The sequence below is a fragment of the Carettochelys insculpta genome, chromosome 3, assembly GCF_033958435.1.
Source record: "Carettochelys insculpta isolate YL-2023 chromosome 3, ASM3395843v1, whole genome shotgun sequence".
NCBI lineage: Eukaryota > Metazoa > Chordata > Testudines > Carettochelyidae > Carettochelys > Carettochelys insculpta.
Window position 1 is genome coordinate 66,432,040 of NC_134139.1, and position 27,402 is coordinate 66,459,441.

The 27,402-nt window shown below is 46.3% G+C and overlaps 1 protein-coding gene across 2 annotated transcripts in view; it reads left to right on the forward strand.

Annotated features, from left to right (window-relative positions):
• The window catches only part of LOC142011124 (histone-lysine N-methyltransferase SMYD3-like), a 359,175-nt gene that overhangs the window by 185,012 nt on the left and 146,761 nt on the right, over positions 1–27,402 (forward strand). For both annotated transcript variants that reach the window (XM_074990063.1, XM_074990062.1), the window contains exons 2-3: positions 8,699–8,766; positions 11,377–11,479. In XM_074990063.1, the coding sequence (XP_074846164.1) occupies positions 8,735–8,766; positions 11,377–11,479 (135 nt within the window). In that variant the 5' untranslated portion in view covers positions 8,699–8,734. The remainder of the gene's footprint in view (positions 1–8,698; positions 8,767–11,376; positions 11,480–27,402) is intronic.

The following is a 27,402-nucleotide window of genomic DNA, read 5'->3' on the forward strand; positions in this document are numbered from 1 at the left end:
TGTTTTTTTATTTGGGGTATACATTTAAGTTGGGCCTCTAGTATGGTGTCTTTAAACAGTTTCCATGCAGCTTCCAGGGATTTTAGTTTAGTTACTCTACCTTTTAGTTTCTGTTTAACTAGCTTCCTCATTTTAGTGTAATTCCCCTTTTTGAAATTAAATGCCAGAGTGTTTGACCGCTGCGGTGTTCTTCCCAACACAGGAATATTAAAAGTTATTATATTGTGGTCACTATTTCCAAGCGGTCCAGTAACAGTTACCTCTTGGACCAGATCCTGCGTTCCAGTCAAGACTATTTACCTTTGATTTGTGGATCCACTTAAATGTTTTTGATGTAGAGGTTTTTCCATAGACTTTTAAAATCTTTGTAACTAGGCTAAAAGACAACATAAGAAACAAATATAAGAAGATCATGTGGGCTACCTGTTTGATGTAGATTAAACACACTGTAGATTAAAAGGTACGTGCACTCAAGTTGTGCGACTCTCAAGTTAACGCAACTCTGACTGTCAGGGAGCTGGCGCTTGGCTCCAGGCTGCCCGCCATTCAGGGTAGCTGGGAAACTGACAAAGCAATGTGAAATTTAACTTACGTGGGGTTGAGCAGGAGCGCAACCTCTGTATAAGTCGGGAGTCTACTGTATGTGCCTCAGTCATTTTTAAATGAGAATTTGTCAATAGTTATTACACGTGAGATAACCACAGGTTCTTCTTAGAGTGATTGTTCACGTGCATTGTAATGTAGGTGTGAACATGCGCATGCCCAGTTGCCAAAAAATTTTTCCCCTAGCCGGTAGCCATCAGGTTGGTGTGGTGCCCCCTGGAGTGGTGTCAATATAGCACCCAATATAGGCAGTGCCCACCTACCCCCTCACCCGCTCAGTTCCTTCTTGCCACAGTGTCAGTTACTAGAACTCCCCCCCACCCTTTGCTCGTGCAAGCAGTCTTCTTAGTTAGCTGGTAGCACTTAGATCTTATCTGTCAATAGTTCCATTTAGGTGTTAATAGTTTTAAATAGTTTAAATAGTTTAGATAGTTAATAGTTCTATTGTTATTAGTTAGTCATTCGTTGGACCTGAAGTAGGGAGGTTGTTCCCACTCCTTGAGGCCTCCTTGCCAGGGCATGCTCAGGTTGCCAGGCTCCAAATTCTGCATTGACTGTGGAAAGTGCATGCCAAAAAATGATCTTCATTGAGCCTGTCTGAAATGTCTAGGCAAGATTCACCAGCAGGGCCACTGCCGAATCTGTAAAACCTTCAAGCTGTGGACCTTGAAGGCTAGGGCTCAGTGCCTCAAAGTCCTGTTGCTGGAGGCAGCTCTCCAGTCTGAGAAATCCCTGTCTGCCAGTCCGAGCACATCTTCCTCATTGTGGAGTGCACCGGCACCAGGCTTGGCCATGGCACTGATGAAGGAGAAGAGAGTCCGGCACTGTGGTGAAGTGTCAGTAGCTCAACCTCTCTGGAGACATAAATCTCAATCCTGGTGTCTCACAAAAGGAAAAGGCATGACGGGGCCATTCTCTTATTGCGTCCAAGTGGAGGGAGAACTCCCAGGCAGAGTCAGGAGAGATGTGCCACAGGCAGACCATGGAGGGTTGGGCACTGATGCCCAGTCCAGAGTTCCGGTCCCTGCTCCCTGCAGCTATCGTCAACGCCAGAGGTGTTTCAGGTGGGATAGAGCATCCTGCAAATCACAATGCCTTTCTCATTGCTGACAAGAAACATGTTCCTGAGGCAGGTGTCTAGTCTTCTTCCATCCCAGTGCAAGCCTTCCATGATGGCACATATGCATTCATCTCTGCCTCCGCCAGTGACCATGGCGTCGGCGCCAGCACTGTCCCGGCCAGTGCTCACACAGGCACTCTCAGCACTAGCACCTCCTTGGTCTTCAGCATCAGAGGCCTCTGAGTTGGAGCCTGACTCCTATGTCTCTAGCTCAGGCAGGAGTAGGAGTGCTTGCTCTTCATCCAGATGGAATTGATGTTCCGTGCCATGGCAGTGGCTGCCAGACTGGCAGCCAGCACCACAGTGGCCATTCTGGACTCTGCAGGCATTCCAGAAGAGCCAGAGGCAATTCACCTGAGCTCCATCGCTGGCCTCAGCGTTGGGAGGTACCCTGCTACTGCATTCAGCACGGTCAGCCTCGTTGGGAGCCCCTCCATGGGATGGTTCATTGGAACAGCTGCCTCCCATGGAAATGTCCTCATCAGCACCGTCAGCCTCCTTGGCACTGACGCCCTTGGTGCCATTACTGTTGTCGGGTCTGGTGGTTTCGATGTCTTTCCCTTTGGTGCCATCCACCATAGCAGCAACTATGCAGGCACCTGTGCGGCCTGGAGGGTCCTCTGTTAAAGTACAGCTGGCAGCTATTCCGCCTTTCATCGGTGTTCTCAGACCCTGACACGAAAAGCGGTGGCCTAATCCCGTCCAAGTTGTGAGACCCTTTACCCTCCTGGGAATTCAGTTTGGTTTTGGCTAAGCTTTTGGGGCCCCTTTTGAGCTCCTTGCTTCCTGCTCCTTGTGGTTTCTAAATTAAAAAACAGCCTTTTTGGTGGCCATCACATCGGCTGGAAGGGGGTCTGAGTTGAGGGCCCTCTCAGTGGACCCACCTATATGGTGTTCCACACGGACAAGGATAGACTGAGACCCCATCTGGCTTTTCTGCTGAAGGAGGTCTCCTCTTTCCATGTCAATCAAGATATTTCATTACCTGTTTTTTACCCTCAGCCTCCTGCTATACCAAGGGAGCAGAATTTACATACCCAAATGTCTGTAGAGCCTTGGCTTTTTACATAGACAGGACCAAGCTGTTCAGAAAGTCCCGACAGCTCTTTGTGGCTGTGGCAGGCAGGATGAAGGGCCTCTCAGTTTCATCCCAGAGGATTTCCTACTGGACAGTAGCTTGTATTAAGGATTGCTACAAACTTGTAGGGGTTCTCCCCTCCTCTGATCAGGGCTCACTCTACAAGGGTGCAGGCCTCTTCCACAGCATTCCTAGCTCACATCCCTATTCAGGAAATCTGTATGGCAGACGCCTGGTCCTCCATTCACACATTTCAACCTATTACACTATTATGCTGCATATTAGGGAGGACACTGCAGTGGGCAGGCCTGTACTACAGTCATTCTGGGGCTCCAGCCCCAAGTCCTAATGTCAGCTTGCATCTACCTACACTGGAATACACGTGAACAATCACTCAAAGACAGTTACTTCTATAACTGGTGTTCTTCGAGATGTGTGTGGTGTTCATGTCCATTCCCAAACCCTTCTGCCTTTCCCCACTGTCTGAGTAGCCGGCAAAAAGGTACTGGATGGGGCAGGTCGTGGTGCACTGGCCCAATGGCTACCGGCTAGGGGAAAATTTTTCCGGCAACTGAGCATGCGCACAGGTGCACACCTACGTTGGAATGGACATGAACAACACATCTTGAAGAACCTCAGTTATGGAGGTAAGTAACTGTCTTTCTCTCTCTTTCTCACCCCCCCACCCCCCACTGAGACCTGAAATAACTGTAGAATTGCTTTGCGAAAGGTTAACTCTTTATCATCACAGCTGTCCCTGTAGCCTAGTTCATACAAGCATGTCTCTGCCATTCATCTTTGCTTTCCTCTCCTCCTCTGAAAGAGATCAAAAGGAGGGTTGAACAGTTTAGATGTTGGCCTTGGACTCAGGACACTTGTGTGCAATTCCCTGCATTGCCACAGATTCCTGCTGGAGAGTCATTTACTCTCTGAACTTATTTTCTCATCTGTAAAATGGATATAATGCATATTTAGGTAATACTTCCCCACCTGACAGGGATTTTTTGAGGGAAATACATCAAAGATGGTGAGGCACTCATATGCTTTGGTAATGGGGAACATTTAAGTAACTGAGATGGAAAGATACAATTACACTTATCCCTCGTTTAATGAGCACTTGACTTTTGAGTACTCACTAAAACGAGGGACATAAATATATAGCTTTGTTCACTAAAAGAGTGAACTTCCCCGCCTATACGAGCCAGCAACGGGGTCCCTGGCCAGAGCGCGGGGAGACCTGCAGCCCCATGGCTGGAGTGGAGCCAGCCTCAGGATCCCCTCCTGGCCTGCTCCCAACACCCCTGGCCCACAACTCCCTATACACCCCCCAGGCCTGCCCACTCCCAACACCCACCCAGGCCTGGAACCCCCCAGCCCACCGCACCCCCCACAGGGGCTGCACCTTTTCCAACACCCCCCGCCCCAGGTTCACTTAGCTTTCAAGCTGCATGCTGCCATTCCTTCCCCCAATTAGGAGCACTAGGAGCCAATCAGAGACTTTTACATGTATTTTAATGGTAATTTAGTGTCCCTCTTAGGAGTTTTCGCCTGCGAACAGAAAGTTGAAAACCAGTTGTGCTTGTATAGTGAGGGATGAGTGTATAAATTGCTCTACACTTGGCACTTCTTGAAGGCCACTGTCACTGGCTCCTTGCTCAGTTTTCCCCCTGGATCTGGGCTGGGCCTCTGCACTAACTAGGGACTCCGGTGTGTAATGTCCAGTGTTTCTGGGTCAGGTGCTTACCGTACACTCACTTGTGGCCAGGAATGTTTTTGCCTGTCCCTGCTATCAGTTTGCCCCTCAAAGGGCTTAAACAAACTGCATACCTCCTTTGTCCATCCACAACATCTCTTCTTGGGATGTGGGTTTAGTCAGGTAATACTCTATGTCCCAAATCAAAGTCCATTTTGTCAGGTCCCTCCCAGTTCCTGCTCCCAGGACTCTCTGCTGCAGCCTGGTCACTCCAAGCCATCTTTGGTAACCCTACTCCAAGGCCTGCTTGCTTGGAATCTTTTCTCGTGTAGCAGACCACTCCCAGGCCCTAACTGCCTGGAGTCCCTGTCCCCGGAGTCTCTGCTTGAACCTGCTCATGCTTAGAATCTGCCTGAGCATGCCCCTTCACTGCAGCCATATGCTGTCCTGGTTCAACCCAGGCATACCTCCTTCTGTAATTGGGGTGGATGAGCTGCAGCCTTCCAGCCTTTATGAGGCATGGCACCTGGTAACAGTGGATGATCTACTATACCAATCCAGTTGTAGGAGTCTCAGCCCTGAACAGGCTTGGCTGCCTTTTCCAGAGTTCTCAACAAACGCAAAAGCCTGCACAAATGTTTCCCAGGGATGTTATATGACCCTGTGCCTTCCAATAAGCTTTTGTTGAACTGCAGCCCAAGTAAGGCTCATAAGCTGATATAGACAAGTAGGTTCCTCAAAAGATGTGTCAGGGTGGGGCCCTCTCTTTCTTGAGGGAGCGGTCGTCAGGTTAGGAAAGGACCCTTTGCCTTCAGCCAGCCCTGTCTCTGGGCACTGAAGACTGGAGATCCGCTCTTCTTTCTCCTCTGCCATCAACTTTTTTTTTTTTTTTCTGTTTTATAGGAAATCATACTTGACTGAACGGTTCACATCCTCCACTAGCTATAATTCCTAAATACTTAATGGCTTATATTCTCTTGTTCTACACTGTGTTTTTCAGGTAATGTAAACAACCCCGATTTCCCCAGTATTTTTTATTAAAGTAGTGAAATGTGAATTTGTGTCTTTCAAATTCCTCTAAACCCTTTCTCTCTTTCTTTATCAATGTCTTTACATATCCATAAAGGTGATCATTTGTTTCTTCCACCTTTGCACCTAGTCCATCTTTGGGTATATTAATTTTTGTTTAAGCAGCAGTGGCCAGTAAGCACTCTAAACAATAACAATTCAGTTTTTCTTTCCATGGTTTGATGTATGTTGTTATTCTCAACTCTAGGGCACAATTTAAAAAAAAAAAAAAAAAGAGTTCCTCATTTTTTGATGATCTATATTTTTTGCCGTTCCTCTTTTGAATTATTCTGTACTAGGCTTTTGAATTCCTGTTCACTCAAGAAAATATTTGTATCTGTCCTTTCATTTCTTACAGCACTTTTAGCTCTGCCACCAGCTGTGGCATGCTTTTGCCATTTAAGCTCCTCTCAAATATCTGTCACTGGTGTGACAGGGCAGGGTTACCTGCTCATTAATCTTATGTTGGCTAATGTGGGACTTGTACACTTAATCACAAGACACTTCAGCCAGCAGAGAATGTGGCCCTTGAGCTTTTAAGGTAGGGTTGATAACAACAGCACACTATATCTGTGAAATGGGCTCTCCGGAGGCTGTCACTTTGCTACTAGATGCTATCCTAGGTTCTGATTGAGTCTCAAATAGTCAAGTTATCTCAGGAGTAGAGATACCTCATTATGGAACTTCAGGTTGGTAGATACTCAAAGGCGATTGGACCTTAGCACTGAGCTTATGGGTGTCAAAACGGTGCAGGTCTCCTAGAACTTGGAATTCACCAGGATAGTCATTCTCTGGGAGTTCCTTTCTCCTGATGAGTTATATTGCCTATCAGTGAACAGTACAACTCAATTTGTGTACTGTAACTACTTCCTGTAACTACTGACCTGAAAAAAGTGCATCAGTATTCTTGGAGTTACCGAGTTTCTTATCAGGACAACAGTTCATGGTGTTTGAGTTTCGGAGCATTTTGTAATGAAAATCCACCACTTGCACGTTTACAAAAAGAGGGGGAAGGTAAGACTTGTCATTTTCCAGTTGTATATAAACATTTTCCATCTGGTGTCATAAAAATAGCTAGACTTATTGGGAGACAATAAAAACTCTCTATACTGTCTGCAGTGTTCAGTATTCAGCATAGTTAATGTAAATGATTTATGGTAATTATAAGTTGACAAAGGGGATGAATTTAGATCTGCTATGAATGACCTATTTTATTGCATAATCAAGTACAGAGAAGGAACCTGACAATCTAAACTTTGACTGTATACCAAAGTCATGACAATATTTTTGTAAGATATATATTTACTGCTTAACAAGGACTTATCTTAGTTTAGAAATGTTGTCTGGTATTATATATCCAATATCAGCAGGAGAGAAGTAATTAATTTTTTTTTTGTAAGTGGTCTGGAATGTTTGAATGGGTTATACAAATAACAGATTAACCATTATCTAACCATTAAAAAATATACCTTATAGCATGTATGTTCGTTTGTCAGATTTTATTAGAATATTCTGAAGGAGGATTTGATTTTTCTCTTTATGCTTAACACACTGGTAAATATTAATTTGTGAGTTCCATAGGTATGTATAACAGTATATTTTATTTCTTTAATCTAGAGGTATGCATTTACAGTTCAGGGTGATTATTTTGTATGGAAAAAAAATGCAGTGGTATTTTAAATCTCACACCTGCCAAATCTCCTCACTAACTTTTCCCACTCTGCAGAGAATTAAAAATGCCAGTGGAAAATCAAACTAAAACCAAACAAAAAATCAGATATTTGCTTGTATATCTTAGTGTATGTCAATTCATCAAAGAAAAACCAGGCCTTAGCTCAGACTATGGCACTGTTTCATTGCTGTGCATGCTCCCATTCCTCACAGTCCTAAAACTTAAGCATCAGCCCAGGACCTGAAGTCTATTCAGCAATGAAGCAGCTACACAGTGTGAGCCCTAAGAGCCTGAGGGACTAGCTGTGGGTTTTTCTTTGGTGTGTGGACATACTCTTGTAGTCTGTTATAACTAGTCATGTTCTTTAATCAGAAATGTTTGCAAAGAAAAAAGAGTATTTTATTAGTATGTAGCTGTTGACTTGGCACACCCCATGTTATCAAAAAGTTAAAGGGTATTGCTTCTCCTCCTTTATTACAAATAGAGTCATATGAACTCTAACACTGAATTCACATTCAGATTTGGAATAGTTCAAAATGCAACATGTTTTTGCCTTCTAGTTTTTGGGTCATTGATCGTAACTACAGTGGCTGTTTGCAAAACTTGGGTCCAGACTGGGATTCTGAACCCCACTGAGATTTGGATCCAGGGTTTTAGTGTGGGCCCTTCTCTAGTTGCAAGCAGTTATTACTTCTCTCACCTCAATTCTAAAACCATTTCAATCCGGAAAACTGTATGAGAGAACACACTATGCAATTGGGTAATGTAGCCCAGCAGGCCAGCTTACCTCTATTATATACACTGTCTATCAGGCTACAGATTGTGATATAAAATGGAAAAAGGTAGTTCTCTCTTCCTGTGAGAGGAATTAAAATAAGATGGCTTGTAGCTTTCCCATTTACGTTATCCCTTCTTTCCCAACTCATGAAAATAAATGTCATGCATAAGATCACCCATCAGGCACTCACTCTTTATGCTTACACAGGCACATGCCATATTTTTCCAGGCCGTGTAGCTATTTACTTGAAAGCTGTGGTTTATTCTTGGTGCTCCACTCATATTCATAAACCATACTGCAGCAGCTTGACGTAAGCCTTGTCTGAAGCTGCCACCCTGTATAGGCACAACACGCATTGTTGCCCACTATGTTGTCTCTGCCGTGCTTTGCAGGCTTTATGTATTCCCCCTGTTCCTCCCAGACAGGAAAATAAGGCCCCTGCATGTGTTTAACCTCACATTTTTGCAGGATGCTAATATTGCTGCTCTTAATTGGCTGTAGTTTTTACAGGAGAGTGCGTCCCAGATGTGGCTGCTCTAAAATAAAAGAGTATCAGTGTTGGGCTTGAATATCTGCAATCTAATTACCAAAATGCCCTTGCATATTATTTTGAAAGTTTCTTTCCCTTAGGTATGACATTTCCAAATGACGCTGGTAATCCTGGATTTTCTCCCTTGTTTTTACAGGTGACCTGTAACTGCTTTACCATCAGTAATGGAGAAATGCAGGATGTTGGTGTTGGCCTGTATCCCAGGTACTGTGGACACTGTTTCATTCACAGGCAAAAACTCTGTGTGTGGCTTTTACGTTTTTTTTTGGTCTTTATTTATTTATTTATTTCTATTTCTAGCTAGCTTAGAAGGTCATTGAAGTAGCAGGTATCATAGCAAACTAAGAAACTAGGACCGTGTCTACACTAGCCAAAAACTTCGAAATGGCCATGCAAATGGCCATTTCAAAGTTTACTAATGAAGCGCTAAAATACATATTCAGCATCTCATTAGCATGAGGGCAGCCGTGGCACTTCGAAATTGATGTGGCTCACCGCCGCGTGGCTCATCCAGGCGGGGCTCCTTTTTGAAAGGACCCCGCCTACTTTGAAGTCCCTTATTCCCATCTGCTCATAGGAATAAGGGGACTTCAAAGTAGGCAGGGTCCTTTCGAAAAGGAGCCCCATCTGGATGAGCCGTGCGGCGGCGAGGCGCGTCAATTTCGAAGTGCCGCGGCTGCCTGCATGCTAATGAAGCGCTGAATATGTATTTCAGCGCTTCATTAGTAAACTTCAAAATGGCCATTTGCATGGCAATTTCGAAGTTTTTGGCTAGTGCAGACATAGCCTAGGACATGCAAATAAATTACAAGAGCACAAAAGCTGTGATTGAGTTTAAAATATCTTTAAATTCCTAATTGCAGTTTTAACATAGTTTAGATTGGGCAGCTCTTTCTATCTGAATTCTTGTTCTTCTGGAGACACCAGCTCTTTCCTGGCATGGGAAAGGATAAATGCTGCCACTAAATCATGAGACTTGAGCTTCTTAATAAGGTAATGTGATGCTCAGGTCAACATTTCCTTGAAAAAAATAGAAGATTTTACAGTCCACCACCTTCCTCTTTGTTCCACTGAAAAGGATTTGAGGGTTTAAGATAATTGTAATTAGGTATAATCAAGAAAATATTATAATGACTCTAAATAAATCAATGATGCACCCACCAGTTGATGTCACATGCAGTTCTGGTCATTCCACCACAGAAAAGATACATTAGAAATTAATATAATACGAATCTCAGATGTCGGTGGTCTGTCCTCCGATTGCCAGCTACCTTCTTTGTGCGCAGGGGCAGATGGTCATAGGGGCTTCTTTACAGCTCAGCGCACAACTGGGGCCGGAAATGTTTTAATGAAAGCCCTTGGCAAAACCTTGCACTTGGTCTACCAGAACAGCATCCATTTTGAGTGACAGGTCACTCCTATCAACTCTGAATCAGCAGAGTATAATAAAGAAAGAAAGAGGCCCTGCAGATTGATCTAGCTCTCCTTGCTCCTTTTCACCTACAGCTTTGGAGGGGCTGTCTCTGAAGGGCTCCACGTCACACAGCTGCTCCTCCCTACTGATGTCTCGTCTATGTCGGTGGGACTGGAGATCTACCGAATGTATTTTATCCACACCCTCTCATTCACAACATCCTCCAGAAAATTAAGGCAATGGGGCAAGAGGTGTTTTTAATAACTAGTGACCATGCAGGTTCTAGCAGTCGGTGTGTCAGCTTCTTTCCTGAAGAGGTCACGTTCCATTTCCTCTATTAGAATAAAAAAGGAAGTTATCCGTGGTACTCAATGTACTATATATCTTACCTGAGCTTTCTACAGGGATTGAACTACAAACTTTCTGGGTCTAAATCATGGGCTTGTTGCTTGAGCTAACAGCCTAGCCCCATTCCCTCAAAGGCAATGGCATAAACTTTTGTATACCAACTAACTGCTAGAAGGGGACATGTGCTGAGTTGCATTTACTTATTTGTGCAGTATGGGTAGAAGGGATGGGAGCCAAAATCCTATCTCAGCCTGATGATATTGGAAATCTGTGTAGACCATCAACATGACAGGGCAAGCTTCTGCCCTGGGTGCTGCGCAGTTGAGGGTGTCCTGATATAGTTACACCCAATGCTAAGACATTGCCACATGGAAATGCAAAACATAAACAAATCCTGTAGACAATCTCCACCATTAGAGGGTTTCTCAGGTGAGAAACTTCAGTGAGCGTTTCCTCCCAGATTTTTCCATTGGAAGGCGTGTGTGTGCTCCCCTGTCCCACATACCATGGGACGGGCTGCAGTGCCACCTCACAAATCCTATGGAGCCTCTAGAGGCCAGTGTATCCAAAGGAAAGTGGTGCGTCCCTGATGCCTTCAGTACCACATGCAGAACTGACCGTTTCCAGGTTGTAGTCCATTTCTACCCTGAATTCTGTATGGTAGGGGAACCATTCCCTTGTCTCTAGCCTAGATACTCTGCCCTGGCCCATGCTCTCACTTTGCCCTCACACAGAACCCTCACAGGGAGGCAGAAAACTCAGCTCTTTCCATGCAGAACAGCAGGAAGGAGAAATGATCACATGTGCAAGTCAAGGGGAAAGCTTGAGGTGCAACTCCTATTATTAATGAATATAAATCTTCTAAACTTCATTTTCTTCACCTAACTAACCGCCGTTGGTTACTGGGGATTTTTTTTGTTTGATAATCTGATTGCCTGGTGCATTCAATGTAACTCAGTCACCCCTGTTAAATAATTCCAGAGGTTCCTTCTGTCTAATGTTCTCTGTTTCTCTCTCTCCCCTCCTCCTCTCGTGCCCCGATCCCTATCCAGTATGTCACTCCTGAACCACAGCTGTGACCCAAACTGTGTGATCGTTTTTGAGGGACGCGAACTTCTACTTCGTTCAGTTCGGGAGATCCAGATTGGTGAAGAGGTATTTAACTTGTTCTCCCTTCTGTTGCTGATACCTGCAGCAGTGGCATCTCCCTGAACAAATGACAGACTGCAGGGCCACCAGTTTAATATTTTGGTGATATATTGATGTTAGTTTCTATCACATAGCTAGCAGGGAGAAGATAAATAGAATCGTTTCTTCACACTGGTCTGGCCTCATAATCATTATGTCTCATAAATCACAAACAACCTTTGTAAATTCCTGTTCCACCATTTCTCCTGTAGGCACTTAATTTAGTTTGTATCTGAACGCCTTTACCCTGATGGAAATGCAGGATATTTCTGGGCTGATTGCAGCACTCACTAAGTCATCACAACAATAAGAGTTTGTCAGGCTGCCACCATACTGTAGCAATAAACATTTAGTTGGGAGTGAAAGTAACAAGATAGGATTTGTTTGCTTGTCGATTTCATTAAAAATGACTTCGAGGAATTCCTTTCAGAGTGATTTATGTGTTTTGATCTCAGGAATTTGCAACTGGGTTTTTTAGTTGGCATTTCTACAGTTTTTAAAAACGGTTGTGATGTCTGAAATATTTCTGAGTAAACAAATATCACACTGACTTAGCACTGAATTTGCTGAGTATGGCCATTGTCCTGCACAGACTAATGCATGTGCATAACTTTATGTACATGAATAATCTCTTTGAGGTCACAATGGCTACGTCTACACGTGAAGCCTACATCGAAATAGCTTATTTCGATGTAGCGACATCGAAATAGGCTACTTCGATGAATAACGTCTACACGTCCTCCAGGGCTGGCAACGTCGATGTTCAACTTCGACATTGCGCAGCCCAACATCGAAATAGGCGCAGCGAGGGCACGTCTACACGCCAAAGTAGCACACATCGAAATAGGGATGCCAGGCACAGCTGCAGACAGGGTCACAGGGCGGACTAGCGCTTCCGGGGCAACAGCTAGCCGCTCCCTTAAAGGGCCCCTCCCAGACACACTCAGCCTGCACAGCACGCGGTCTGAGGAGCCATAGGCACACATACCCCGGGCGACGCAGGCATGGACCCCCAGCAGCAGCAGCAGCCAGAGGTCCACCCAGCCCTCCTGGCAGGAGCAGGGCTTGCCCTGCTCCATGCCATGCGGGAGGCAGCTGAGCACCTCCTTGCTACACCGGAGGAGGAGCTGCCCCCAGGGCAGCAGGGCTCAACCCCCAACCCTGCAGCACCCCGCCCCCACCCCCGCCTCACACGCCGGCGGCTGTGGAGCTACCCCACCAGCACCGACTGGTGGGAGTGGCTGGTGCTTGGGGAGTGGGACGACGACCGCTGGCTCAGGAACTTGAGGATGAGCCGGCAGACATTTATGGAGCTGTGCCAGTGGCTCACCCCCGCACTCAGGCACCAGGACACCGCCATGCGGCGTGCCCTCACAGTGGAGAAATGGGTCGGCATCGCTGTCTGGAAGCTGGCCACTCCCGACAGCTACCGATCCGCGGGGCAGCAGTTTGGTGTTGGCAAGGCCACCGTCGGGGCTGTCCTCATGGAGGTAAGAGAACCCACGGGGGGAGGGCAGGGCAGGGGAGTGGGGCCTGGGCAGAGTAGGGCAGGGCAGGGGAGGGGAGGGGAGGCCAGGGCAGGGCAGAGGAGGGCGGGGGAGGGCAGAGGAGGGGAGGGCAGGGCAGGGCAGAGGAGGGGAGGGGAGGGCGGGGGAGGGCAGGGCTGGGCCATGCACACCCTGCTCACCCCTCATTGGTGCTGTCCCATGTGCTTTCCCTGCAGGTTGTGCGTGCCATCAATGCCATGCTCCTGCACAGGCTCGTGAGGCTGGGGGGCCCAGATTCCACCATCGCGGCCTTTGCCACCCTGGGCTTCCCCAATTGCTTCGGGGCTCTGGATGGGACTCACATCCCCATCCGCACCCCGCATCACAGTGGAGGACGCTACATGAATCGCAAGGGCTACCATTCTGTGGTCCTCCAGGCCTTGGTGGACAGCTGGGGCTGTTTCCAGGACATTTATGTGGGCTGGCCTGGCAGCACCCACGACGCCCGGGTTTTCGGGAACTCGGGCCTGTGCCGCCGGCTGGAGGTGGGGACCTACATCCCCCAGCAGGAGATCCCTGTGGGGGACACCACCATGCCCCTCTGCATCATCGCAGATGCGGCATACCCGCTCCGGCCCTGGCTCATGCACCCGTACACGGGCCATCTCTCCGCTAGCCAGGAGCTCTTCAACCAGCGCCTGAACCACGTGCGCCAGGTGGTGGAGCGCTCATTTGGCTGCCTGAAGGGACGCTGGAGATGTCTCCTGTCCCGCCTGGATGCGGGCCCCAACAACATCCCCCTGATTGTGGGTGCCTGCTGCGCCCTGCACAATTTGGTGGAGAGCAAAGGGGAGGCCTTTTTCCAGGGCTGGGCTGTGGAGGCCGGCAGGGCCGACGTGCAGCCACCTGCTGCCCCCAGTCGGCAGGTGGACCCCGAAGGGACCGGGGTCCGGGAGGCCCTGCGGGCCCACTTCGATGATGAGGCCGCGGGGTGAACTCTGCCAGGCCCCCCACTGCCCACCCCTTCCTCCACCACACTCCCTGCCCCAACGCCCACATCATGGAGCACCCAACCGCACCCCCCTCCCACTTTTCCTGGACAAATGACAGCATGCACTTATGGCTGAACTTAAACTGCTTTTTCTTTTAGAACTTTTTTTTTAACTATAAATATAAAACAAGAACAAACTATATGCAACATGTGTGGAACCAAAGTAATATGTACAAATAAAACAATAGTAAGAAAAAAGTGTGCTCAGTAATAAAAAGAAAACCAGGGAGGATAAAGGGGAGAACTATTTACATGGGGGGGACGGGGCAAACGGGGGGCACAAAATAATAAGTCCCAACTATATACAAGGGGGGGGGCCACGTCCCGGGCCCCTCGCCCCTAAAGTCCGGCACTGGGTGTGGGCGGCCGGGAGCCCCGCCGTGGCTGCAGCCCTGTCCGGGGCTGGCTGGGGGCGGGGCGGACCAGAAGATATGCCCGGCGAGTCTCAGCTGGCTCCAGGGGTCCCTCGGCGCTCCGGCCCTCGCCGGTGGGTGGCGGGGCGACGGCGGACGGGACGGCGATGTGCGGAGCAGCTGGTGCTGCGGCGGGTAGAGCAGGCACGTCGGGCGCTGCGGCGGCCGGCGCGGCATGGGGGGCCAGGTAGTCCACCAGGCGGTTGAAAGTCTCCATGTAGGCCCCCCATGCCTCTTGGCGCCAGGCCAGCGCCTGCTCCTGCAGCTGCTGGTGCTGCTCCACGACCTCCAGCTGCCGACAGTGGATGGCCAGCAGCTGGGGGTCCGTCGCCGTCGGCTGGTGGTGGCGCGGGGTCCGCCGTCTAGCCCGCCATGGGGCGGTCGGTCCTCGGCCGAGGGGCTTGCCTGGAGCGATGCCTCGCGATGGGACCACTGATGCCTCGCCGGCGCTCTCTTCCGGTCCTTCTGATGGTGCAGGTGCGGGACACAGGAGAGGAGGGTGGGAAGAAGAATGGAGACAGGCGTTAGTGTGGGCCCTGAGCCGTGACCTTTGTCCCCCCAGCCCTGTGCTGCAGGTTCCCCATCCCCGTCCCTGGGAGATGCTGCTGTGATGGATGGGGTTCAGGGGTCCCCCTGCACTGCACCCCGTCCCCTGGTGGGAGCGACTCTCACTTCACTCCGCAGGGTCTGACAGGAGAGGTTTCTTAGGCCACAGATGCCCAGTTTCTCCCAGGAGTGACAGCACCAGCTATCAGAAGAGACAGTCCTTCCAACCCGTCCTGGGGAGAAGACCCCAAAGGGTACCCCTCTGGGATGCAGCTTTCCCCCTCCTCAGGCTGGCTGCCTTCCAGCTCTCCCTTCCCCTAGCCTCTACCTGTGGCCCCTGCCCTCCCCCCACAATTCCAAGCCAGCTCAACTCCTCCCTCCTCTTTGTTCAGGGCAGAGGTGTCACCTGCCAGCTGTAGCCCCAGGATCATCCTTTGCCCCTGGGAGCTATTCGGCTCTTGTTGCTCATATCTAGCCTGAGTCTCCCTTTTGCACTCCCCCCACTCCACCACATGCTGCTGCTGCTGCTGCTGCGGGGTGTCCCACCCCCTCCTCCCGGGGGCCCCTTGAGGTTCCGCTCCCCCCTGCCCCGGGGATGGGGTATGGCACTGTCGTGCAGGGTGGGGGGGGGCAGGGGCTGATGCACTGCTGTGAGGGATGGCCCTGCTGTCCTTGCGGCCATGGCCATGTGAGCATGTGGGGGGCCCTGGACACATATCTATTACCCCCCCGCCCCTCAAGCCCAGGGGTGTACACCAGAGGGGGGTACATACCTGTCGGTCCACTCCCACGGTCCGGAGATCCCCGGGGGGCGGAGGCCTGGCTGCTGCTCTGGGATGGCAGGAGGAGGATCTGCAGCCCGGATTCTGCAGAGGAGGAGCTCCCCTCCTCCTCCTCCTCCTGCTGCGATGTCCCGGGGGTGGCCTCCGGGGGGGGCCCCCGGGGTGCGCGGCTTGCCTCTGGGGCGGACTCCGGCTGCAGGGCCTGCTGGGGCTCATCGGCCAAAGTATCAAGGGTGGCCGGAGGGGAGGAGGTGTGCCGGGGGCCCAGGATGTCCCTGAGCTCCCTGTAAAAGGGGCAAGTGATGGGGGCGGCCCCAGATCGGCCGGCCGCATCCCGGGCCCGGGAGTAACCCTGCCGCAGCTCCTTGACCTTACTCCTGACGTGATCAGGAGTGCGGGCAGGGTGACCGCGGGCAGCCAGGCCATCGGCCAGCCGAGCGAACGCATCCGCGTTCCGCCTCTTGCTCCCCATTACCTGGAGCACCTCCTCCTCGCTCCAGAGCCCCAGCAGGTCCCGCAGCTCGGCCTCCGTCCAGGAGGGGCCCCGCTGCCGCTTGCCAGCCTGGCTGCCCGCCTGGCAGGGCTGGCTGCCCTGTCTCCCCTTGGGGGGGGTCCCCTGGGGGCGCTGGGGGGGGCTGCCGGGCAGCCATGGCAGGTGCTGGCCCTGTTCTGGGTGGCTGAGGGACGTGCACGTTCCCTCAGCTTCCTGCATGGGAAGGGAGGGGGAGGGGACCTTTAAGGGGCCGCTCCACGTGGCCACCATTGAGCTGAAGGGCTGGAGAGAGCGTCTCTCAACCCCTCAGCTGATGGCCGTCATGGAGGACCCCGCAATTTCGACGTTGCGGGATGCGCAACGACTACACAGTCCCTACTTCGACAAAGTGTGCTAGTGTGGACGTAGCCAGTCGGTATATTTCCTGAATCATGCTTTATTCACCATATTTGATCATCTCTCCCAGGACCTTATCATTTCCAGAGCCCTTGTTGTTGTTTAGTCGTTTCACTGCTTTTTCTACTTCCTCCTTCGAAATATGGGTCTCGCTCTCAATGCTCAGTGGAGGTATCTTTTTCAGTTCCTCAATCAGTCTCTCTGAGACACTCAGTTCCAACTGTGCTTTGTATAGATTGGTGCAATATCTCGTCCATCACTGCACAATCTTCTCCCTGTTCATGAGCACTTCTTCATTTTCATCTTTGATTGCCATCTGCTTTGGTCTCCATTTCCTATTAATATTCCTAATTGTCTTATACACCTCCCTGGTCTTACATTCACTGTAATACCTCTCAGTAACTTCACATTGCTCCTCTAACCATTTCTCCTTATCCTTTCTGGCTGCTCTTCTTACCTCATGGCATTTCACCCTATATTGCTGTTCTGCCAACTCAGAAACATCTCTTCTGATCTTCAACGCTCTCTTCTCTTAAACCAACTTGAGTGTCTTCTGAGTAATCCATTTTTTGTTGATCTTCTCTTCTTCTGGAACACTCTGCTCAATTGCCTCTTTAGTGGTGGCTATTCCTGCAACTCTCTTATCTTGGTCTTTCTCTGTGGTGATGTTCTTAATCTTCTCTTCGAGCGCTGCTCTGTATGCATTCCCTGTTTCTTCCTCAGATAGCTTCACCATGTCTCTTCTTTTCTTAAACTCTCTTACACTTTCTTTTGAGCTTTATCTTGATGTTTGCAGTCACCAGACTGTGGTCTAGAGTCTATATCCGCTCCTTGGAAAGTTTGGCACTGCTGTACTGATGTTATCCATCTTCTTCTTATCAAAATCATATTTATCATGTTCTTGGACTTCCTGTCGTTTGATCACCATGTCCACTTCTTCCAGTGCTTTTGCTGGAATTTCGTGTAGCAGATCACTATCTCATGCTCTGTAGAAATCTCTGGTAGTTTCTCATCTCGTTTGTTTCTTTCTCCATTTCCAAACCTTCCCACAACTCTCTCCCAACCTTTGTTATCTGTTCCAACCTTCACATTCTAATCTCTTGTGATGATCAACACATCTTTCTTTGGTAGCTCCTCCACCGTCTTTGTCAAGTCTTTATAGAATAGCCCAATCTCTTCCTCCATACTGTCCGAAGTGGGTGCATACACCTGAATGATTGAGATGTTGAATGGTTTTGCTTCAAATCTCACTACCATCATTCTTGCACTCTTTTATAATTTAGTTAGAGTTGCAGTAGATTTCATTCATATTGTTGTTTGACGGTCAGTGCATCAACATTCATCTGACCAACCCTCCTCCATCTTCTAGGCTTGGGACTCTCATGGAGCTCATAGAGGCTTCATGGCAGATTTTATCCTTCTCACTTCTTTCTAAATTACAGAAGTGAGTTATTCATTAAAAAAAGAGTGGAATAAACTTTAATAAGATCTACACAGTATGCAAAAATCAGTCTTAAACTCTATAGTTGCTTCATTTTTCCTCCATATTTGGATTTTTTTTCCAATTGAATTTCACCAAACATTACTTTTGACAGAATCAGTTTTTACAAAGGCATGAAAGATGCTTCATATGTCACAATGATGGGCCTAGTATAAGAACATGAATAGAATTCTGATTTCCAAGATCATGGCATTAACTCTCCTATGACTTTGACCTAAGAAGCTATGCTCCAAATTTAGACTTGATGTTAGCAAGCGCACCCCTCATGGAATATTTGACCCAAAATCAGTGGTGAGTTAAGTATGGTGTTTAGTAGTAGTTGGCTGTACGCAGCTCAGAAAATAGATGAAATTTGTAGTGACTTTGGCTGCCGCAAGAGCTTAAAAATGAATGCAACTCACACACGAGGGGGCAGATATTAAAAAATACTCAGCTTTCATTTAGGTGCTGAAATAAAAATAAACAGATTTTCAAAGCAGATCATCATCTGTCAGTATGTTGGGCTCTTTTCAGTTCTTGATCAAGAGACGATTCTGGCAATTACAAGCTGATCCTGTAAATACAGTGTACTTTGACTTTCAGAAAATCTTTTGACAAGGTACTTCCCCAAAGGCTGTTGAGGAAACTAAGCAGTCATGGAATAAGAGGAACAGTCCTTTCATAAACCAGTAACTGGTTAAAATACAGAAACCATGTAAGAAGTGGGTCTGTCCCACGAAAGCCCATCACCTAATAAATTATATTTTTAGTCTTTATAGTGCTACTGGGCTGCTTTTTTGTTTTGATAGTATATAGACTAGCATGGTTCTCTCTCTGTCACTAGAAACCATATATATTTCAGATTAGAGAGAGGTAAATAGGGATCGGAACTGGGACAACTGCTGTTCAACATATTCATTAACGATTAGAAACATGGTATAAACAAGTGAGATTTACAAGATGTAAACAAGTGAAGCTTCTGAGGATATAAAATTGCTCAGGGTAGTTAAGTACAATGCAGACTGCAAAGAGTTACTAAGAGATATCACAAAATCCATGGTACAGCCATAGCCTGAATACAGTGTGCAGTTCTGGTTGCTGTATCACGTAAAAGGACATTAGAAATGGAAAAATTACAGCAAAGAGTAATAAAAATGATGGAAGGGTATGGAACAGCTGCCATCTGTTAAGAAAGTGAAAAGACTGGGACTGTTCAGCTTGGAAAAGAGACAATTAAAGGAGGATATGATAAAGGTTTATAAAATCATGAATGGTGTGGAGAAAGGGAATAAAGAAGTGTTATTTACCCTGTCACGTAACATAAGAATTATGGGTCACCCAGTGAAACTATTTGGCAACAGGTCTGAAATAAACAAAAGGAAGCACTCCTGGACACACCATACAGTCACCCTATGGAACTTGTTGCTGGGAATGTTTTGAAGGTCAAAACTGTCACTGGGTTCAGAGAAGAATTGGATAAATTCATTCAGAATAGGCCCATCAATTACTATTAGCCAAGATTCTCGGAAAGGCTACCCTATGCTCTGAGGCCGTTTCTACAAAGGCCACTGCCTTTGAAAGTGGCATGCTAATACAGGGAGCAAAAGATGCTAATGAGGCATGGATGCAAATTCCCTGTGCCTCATTAGCATAACGTCACATGATTTGGAGTCCGGAAGACTGGTCTTCCGGACTCCAAATCATGTGACGTTATGCTAATGAGGCACAGGGAATTTGCATCCATGCCTCATTAGCATCTTTTGCTCCCTGTATTAGCATGTATAGAAACGGCCTGAGTGTCCGTAAGCCTCTGACTGCCAGATGCTGGGACTGGATGACGGGTCAGATCACTTGATAAATTCCCCCTTGATCACTGCCCAAAGACTAGACTGAACGAGATGGGCTGTCAGTCTGACCCTGTACGGCTGTTCTTAAGTTCTGTAGTTTTAGTGCTTGTGTGGTAGGTGAGCTCTTTCAAAAATCTACCCTGAAGAGCGGGGATGGTGTAGGATAGAGGAAAAGCAACTAATATTGCGGGTGTGTGATATAAGTACGCTCAGGGTCTCATCCAATGGGGCAGTACCACATGTGAGTCCGGGCAGAATCTGGACCTGGACCTGTATTAAAAAAACTGCTTCCAAAATGGATTTGGGTTAATATATGAGACACTGTTTCAAGTCATGCAGCACTAAGAAACATCCAACTGTTCTGAGGATTAGAAAGCCATTTACATGCAGAATGCGGCATCTTAGATAACGATAAATGAAAGTCTGACTAATCAGTTACAGTGAAAAATAGAGTCACAGTAGCTTCTCAAAGGCAGGGCAGAAAAAGAGCGCTATTGTGTAGTTCTCCATACAGTACCAAACTCGATGAGAATTCCAGGCCCTTTGCTGGGACTGTTCAGGGCAATATAAAGCATGAGAATTTAGGTGTTTTCATTAGATCAATGAGAAATAAAAATAAGCAGCGATAGCACCTTTCAAATGAGGCTCTTAAAGCAATTCACAGCCATCAGTTGAATTACTTTTACTAGTGAGGAAATGGAGACATAAGGTAAATCAACAGCCTGGATTGGCAAATTTGTGCTAGTGGGACTTAGGCAAGGATGCTAAAACTAGGAATGTGGATGTCTCAGTTCAGTGTGGTGATTGGCCTTGGAAGCCTATGGGTGGGCCTCAGAGCCCAAGTGCCAGCCCAACCCCAAATATCAGAGCAGTGTGTACAGAGCTATTTTCATTTGAGCCCAGCTAGTCTGAGTCAGTCAACCCATGCTGGAGGCTCCTTCTCTGTCTGTGTCTACCCATGCTTCTCCCTTTCAGAAGGGGCATGTTAATGAGGCACTTCAGCTTAGGTTAATGATGAGCTGACGTGCATATTCAGTGTTTCATTAGCATAATGGTGGCCAGTCGTGCTTTGAAAGTGCTTCTTTCAAAATGCAGACTGGCTGTATACACAGGGACGCTTCAAAATAAACCCCACACTTCGAAATTCCCTTAAAACAAATTGGGAATATGGGGAACTCAAAGTGTGGCACTTATTTCAAAGCACCCGTGTCTATACAGCCAGTCTGCATTTTGCAAGCAGCACTTTCGAAGTATGACTGGCTGCCATTATGCTAACGAAGCACAGAATATGCATATCAGCACCTCATTAAGCTGTTCCAAAGTGCCTCATTAACATGCCCCTTACGAAAGATAGGGATGTATGTAGACACGACCTCTCTGAAGCTGTACAGACATAGCCAGAGAGGTTAAGTCACCAATATTAGACACTCATCTCGTCTCAGTATAATATAAAGTGGGAAGGTCATTGTAGTCCTAGTGTAGCAGGTATAAGTGAGATCAGAATCAGGCCTAGACTGGGTTCCTAAATGCTTATTGTTTACATTGGAATATATTGATCAGTAAATAGATGTGGTTCATCTGAAAATGGTGCATCTTTCTTCTTTCCTGCCAATTTTGAGCAAACTGGAGTTGTTTGGTGGCTTTATTTTCTCATACCCTGGGAATTTATTGGTTTATGTATTTTTGAAGTGAAATCATGTTGTGATTACTGGCTCTGATTTAATTATGTTTTGAGCTTTGGAGTTCATTCAAACCTCAGAACAAAAGTGAATCTCAGGAGCTGTGTAACTAGGCAGGTCAAAACAGGAAAAAAAGTGTTTGCACAAGTCCCGGTAAAGAGAGATTTCCCAGTTTGAGGTGGCTTTGGATTTGATGAAAATCTAATCATTCTTAATATCACATGCAAAAATCCTGGGAATAAATAGGTCTGTTTATGGAGAATTTAATATTGATAGTCCCTAAAATTCAAAAACCATGAGTCTGGTCACCCAACCACTCAAGTGATTGGTTTGAAATCTTCAGACTTAAAAATAGAAATAAATATTGACATATTTTTCTTTGCCTGCTGGGTTTTGAGCAATTAAGGATTCAGATTTACAAGCTTTTCTCCACAGCCGCATATGCGGAAATCTTTCTTGTTTTAGATTGGAGGCTAAAATTCTCATATAATCTACTGTTTCTAATTGCTGGGGCCTTAGGAAAAAATAAATTTTACAAGTTGCATAATAAAATTGCAATATTTAGTAACATTGAGAATTTGCTTGTTATGTTTAGGAAATCAAACAATCCATGGTGGGCCTTGATCTGAGGTACATCAGTTTTACACTTGTGAAATTCCATGGAATCAATGCACAAATACTTTATGTTCCTACATGTTCTTACTGGGCCACACTTCATTGAGTCTGAGGGGCAGCTCCCATTTCTATACTGGCATAACTTGTACGTCTAGTCCTTCTCTACACCACACAGTTAAGTCAGCCGGTGTTAGATTGACATACTGCCACTGCAGTAATTACTGTGGTATTTCATGTCTATACTGCTGTCTTCTGCTGGTGTTGGCATCCTAACCAGGAGCATGTATACCAACTTAAGGGAAGCAGTGTGGGGACTGAGAGCTTGAGCATGCAGCTCCGAACTAGTGGAAGAGCCCAGGCTTTTGTTGCCAAGCAACTGAGTGCCCAGCTCAGAGCTCAGTGCAGTGCTGACGTGTGATGTAAGTAATGAGTTGTCTACACAGACATTGTATTACCCTCAGTGCATCTGTTTAAGTACTATGTGTCTCATGGTGGTGAAGTTTTTCAGTCAGTGTAATGGGGGATTGATATCATCAGCGGCAATGCTGTATTGTAACATCTGGCCAAGGTAACAGAAATACAGAGAAAATGAATAAAGCAATAAGGGTGCATCTACACTTGCATTCCTCTTTTGAAAGGGGTATGCAAATGAGGTAAATTGAAAATGCAAATGAGGTATAAATTTGCATAGTGTGTGCCTCATTTGCATATTATACCAAAAGAGCTCCTTTCGAAAGAAGAAATAAAAGGAAGAAGGATTCTTTCGAAGATAGAATTTATTTTTGAAAGAGCAGTGTCTACACTGGCGTTCTTCTTTCAAAAGGAGCTCTTTTGATATTAGAATATGCAAATGAGGGTCCCGCTATGCAAATTTATACTTCGTTTGCATATCTCTTTTGAGAGAGGAATGCAAGTGTAGACGCACCCTAAATGTTTAAAGCAAGGCTGTCAGGCAATTAAATAAATTTATTGCAGTTAATTTTTAATCATGTGATAAATTGCACTGTTGAAAAATAATAAATACCAATATGTTGTTTTTTATTACAATACAGAAAACGAAGTGTACAGTGCTCTTTTTATTACACATATTTGCATAGTAAAAAAACCAAAATAAATTGTGTTTTTCAGTTCTCCCATTACAAGTGCTGTAGTGCAGCCTCTTTATCACGAAAGCTGAACTTACAAATTTAGAGTTCAGTACAAAAAGTGTAGTCACATATAAAATGATGTGACACTTTAACAGTCCACTCAGTCCTACTTCTTGCTCAGTCAATCACTCAGCCAAAATGTGTGTTTACATTTGCAGTAGGTAGTGCTGCCCAACTCTGTCATGAAGCCACTGAGAGCTCCATGCCAGTATCAAGCCTGGGTGAAGGAGGAAGGTTGGTCAGATGTGTGTCGATGCGCTGACTGTCAAACAACAATGCGAATGAAATCTGATGCCAGTATAACCAAATGTTAAAAGATGCCGGCTCAGATGTCACCCAGATAAACAACGTCCGTGATACCAATTGAGCGATCGGGGTCGTGTCGATAAGATGGCTACCAAAAGAAAATTACACCTAACACGTATGCTGTCCATTGGAACATGGAACGTCTGAACACTGTGGGCAACTGGAAAATTAGAGCTGCTTTGGAAGGAAATGGAGAGACATTGATGTGATATACTTGGACTGGCAGAGATGCGTTGGACGGGATCAGGAGAGGTATCACAGAATACTAGGACTGGAAGGCACCTTGACAGGCCATCGATTCCAGCCCCGTGCCCCAATGGCAGGACCAAGTACTGTCTAAACCATCCCTGACAGACATCTATCTAACCTGTTCTTAAATATTTCCAGTAATGGAGATTCCACAACCTCCCTTGGCAATTTATTCCACTGTTTGACCACCCTGACAGTTAGGAACTTTTTCCTCGTGTCCAACCTAAACTTCTCTTGCTGCAGTTTAAGCCCATTGCCTCTTGTTCTATCCTCAGAGGCCAAGAAGAACAAGTTTTCTCTCTCCCTCCTTATGACGCCCTTTTAGATACCTGAAAACCGCTATCATGTCTCCCCTCAATCTTCTCTTTTCCAAACTGAGCAAGCTCAATTCTTTCAGCCTTTCTTCATAGGTCACATTCTCTAGACCTTTAATCATTCTTGTGACTCTTTTCTGGACCCTCTCTAATTTCTCCACATGTTTCTTGAACTGTGGTGCCCAGAACTGGACACAATACTCCAATTGAGGCCTAACCAGCGCGGAGTAGAGCGGAAGAATGACTTCTCGTGTCTTGTTCACAACACACCTGTTAATGCCTTCCAGAATCATGTTTGATTTTTTTGCAACACAATCACACTGTTGACTCATATTTAGCTTGTGGTCCACTATAACCCCTAGATCCCTTTCTGCTGTAGTCATTCCTAGACAGTCTGTCCCCATTCTGTATGTGAGAAACTGATTGCTCCTTCCTAAGTGGAGCACTTTGCATTTGTGCTTATTAAACTTCATCCTGTTTACCTCAGACCATTTCTCTAATTTATCCAGATCATTTTGAATTATGACCCTGTCCTCCAAAGCAGTTGCAACCCCTCCCAGCTTGGTATCATCTGCAAACTTAATAAGCGTACTTTCTATGCCAATATCTAAATCGTTCATGAAGATATTGAACAAAACCAGTCCTAACACAGACCCCTGCGGAACCCCACTTGTTATGCTTTTCCAGCAGGATTGAGAACCATTCACAACTACTCTCTGGGTACGGTTATCCAGCCAGTTATGCACCCACCTTATAGTAGCCTCATCTAATTTGTATTTGCCTAGTTTTTTAATAAGAATATCATGCGAGACCTTATCAAATGCTTTACTAAAGTCTAGATATACCACATCTACCACTTCTTCCCTATCCACAAGTCTCGTTATCCTATCAAAGAAAGCTATCAGATTGGTTTCACATGATTTGTTCTTTACAAATCCATGCTGGCTGTTCCCTATCACCTTACCACCTTCCAAGTGCTTGAAGATGATTCCTTTAATTACCTGCTCCATTATCATTCCTGGCGCTGAAGTTAAGCTGACTGGCCTATAGTTTCCTGCATTATTCTTATTCCCCTTTTAAAAGATGGGCACTATATTTGCACTTTTCCGGTCTTCTGGAATCTCTCCTTTCTCCCATGATTTTTTGTTGTGAAGTCATTTGGGCAGGAAAAGAAACGAAGCATGAAGCAGGAGTTGGATTCCTTCTTAGCAAAACAGCTAGAAGAGCATTATTAGGATACAAACTGGTGAGTGCAAGATTGATGGTCACGCGATTCAAAGCAAAACCATTCAACATCTCAGTCATTTGGGTGTATGCAACCACGTCGGACAGTATGGAGGAAGAGATTGAGCTATTTTATAAAGACTTGACAAAGATGATGGAGGAGATACCGAAGGAAGATGTGTTGATCATTGGAGGAGATTGGAATGCGAAGGCTGGAACAGATAATAAAGGTTGGGATAGAGTCATGGGAAGGTTTGGATATGGAGAAAGAAATGAATGAGGTGAGAAACTGTGAATTTGCTACAGAGCATGAGATGGCGATTTGCAACAAGAGATTCCAACAAAAGGACTGTAGGAAGTAGACATGGCAATCGAATGACGGGAAGTCCAAGAACATGATAGATAGGATTTTGATAAGAAGAGAATGGATAACGTCAGTACAGCAGTGCCGAACTTTCCAAGGAGCAGATATAGACTCAGACCACAGTCTAGTGATTGCAAACATCAAGATAAAACTCAAAAGAAAATGTAAGACACAGTTTAAGAAAAGAAGAGATGTGGCGAGGCTATGTGAGGAGGAAACAGGGAATGCATACAGAACAGAGCTCAAAGAGAAGATTAAGAGTCATCACTATAGAAGAGGCAGTTGAGCAGACTGTTCCAGAAGAAGAAAAGATCAATAAGAAGTGGATTACCCAGAAGACACTGAAGTTGGTTCAAGAGAAAAGAGCGTTGAAGATCAGAAGAGATGTTTCTGAGATGACAGAACAACAATGTAGGATGAAATGCAATGAGGTAAGAAAAGCAGCCAGAAAGGTTAAGGAGGAATGGTTAGAGGAGCAATGTGAAGTTATTGAGAGGTATTACTGCGAATTTAAGACCAGGGAGGTGTATAAGACAATTAGGAATATTAATAGGAAATGGCAACCGAAGCAGATGGCGATCAAAGATGAGAATGAAGAAGTGCTCATGAACAGGGAGAAGATTGTGCAGTGATGGACGAGATATTGCACTGATCTATACAAAGCACAGTTGGACCCGAGTGTCTCAGACAGACTGATTGAAGAATTGAAAGAGATATCTCCACGGAGCATCAAGAACGAGACCCATATTTCAAAGGAGGAAGTAGAAAAAGCAGTGAAACAACTAAAGAACAACAAGAGCCCTGGAAATGAGAAGATCATGGGAGGGATGATCAAATACAGCGGAGAAAGCATGATTCAGGAAATACACCGCCTGTGTAATATAGCGTGTAAAGAAGGGAAGGCACCTAAGGAATGGACAAGATCTGTGCTAGTTACAGTACCCAAGAAAGGAAGTACATTTGAGTGCAAGAACTACAGAACAATTGCCCTAATGAGTCATCTAGGTAAGGTGCTGATGATGATGCTGACTGAGAGATTAAGATCGCAGATAGAAGAACATATAGCAGACAGGCAAGCAAGGTTCAGAAAAGATAGAAGTACCATACAGGAGATATTGGCACTAAGACTGATAGTGGAGAAAACCTGACGAAAGAACAAAAGTGTATACACTTGCTTTGTCAATTTTCAAAAGGCATTTGACAGTGTAGATCAGAAAGTGATTTGGGCGGTGTTGGAGTCATACAGAGTGGATAGCTGACTAATACAGTTGTTGAAAGATATCAGTGATAATGCAGAGGCAGCAGTGAGCACATGTGGGGAGTTGGGAAGTTGGTTTAAAACAAGTGGAGGTACGCGACAAGGAGATCCAATATCGCCAAGTATCTTCATCGCACGTGTGGAGAGAGCGATGGACGAGATCAAGGAAGAGGTAGAAGTGATATCTGTGCGTGGGAAAAGAATTAACAACCTGAGGTTCGCGGATGATATAGTTATC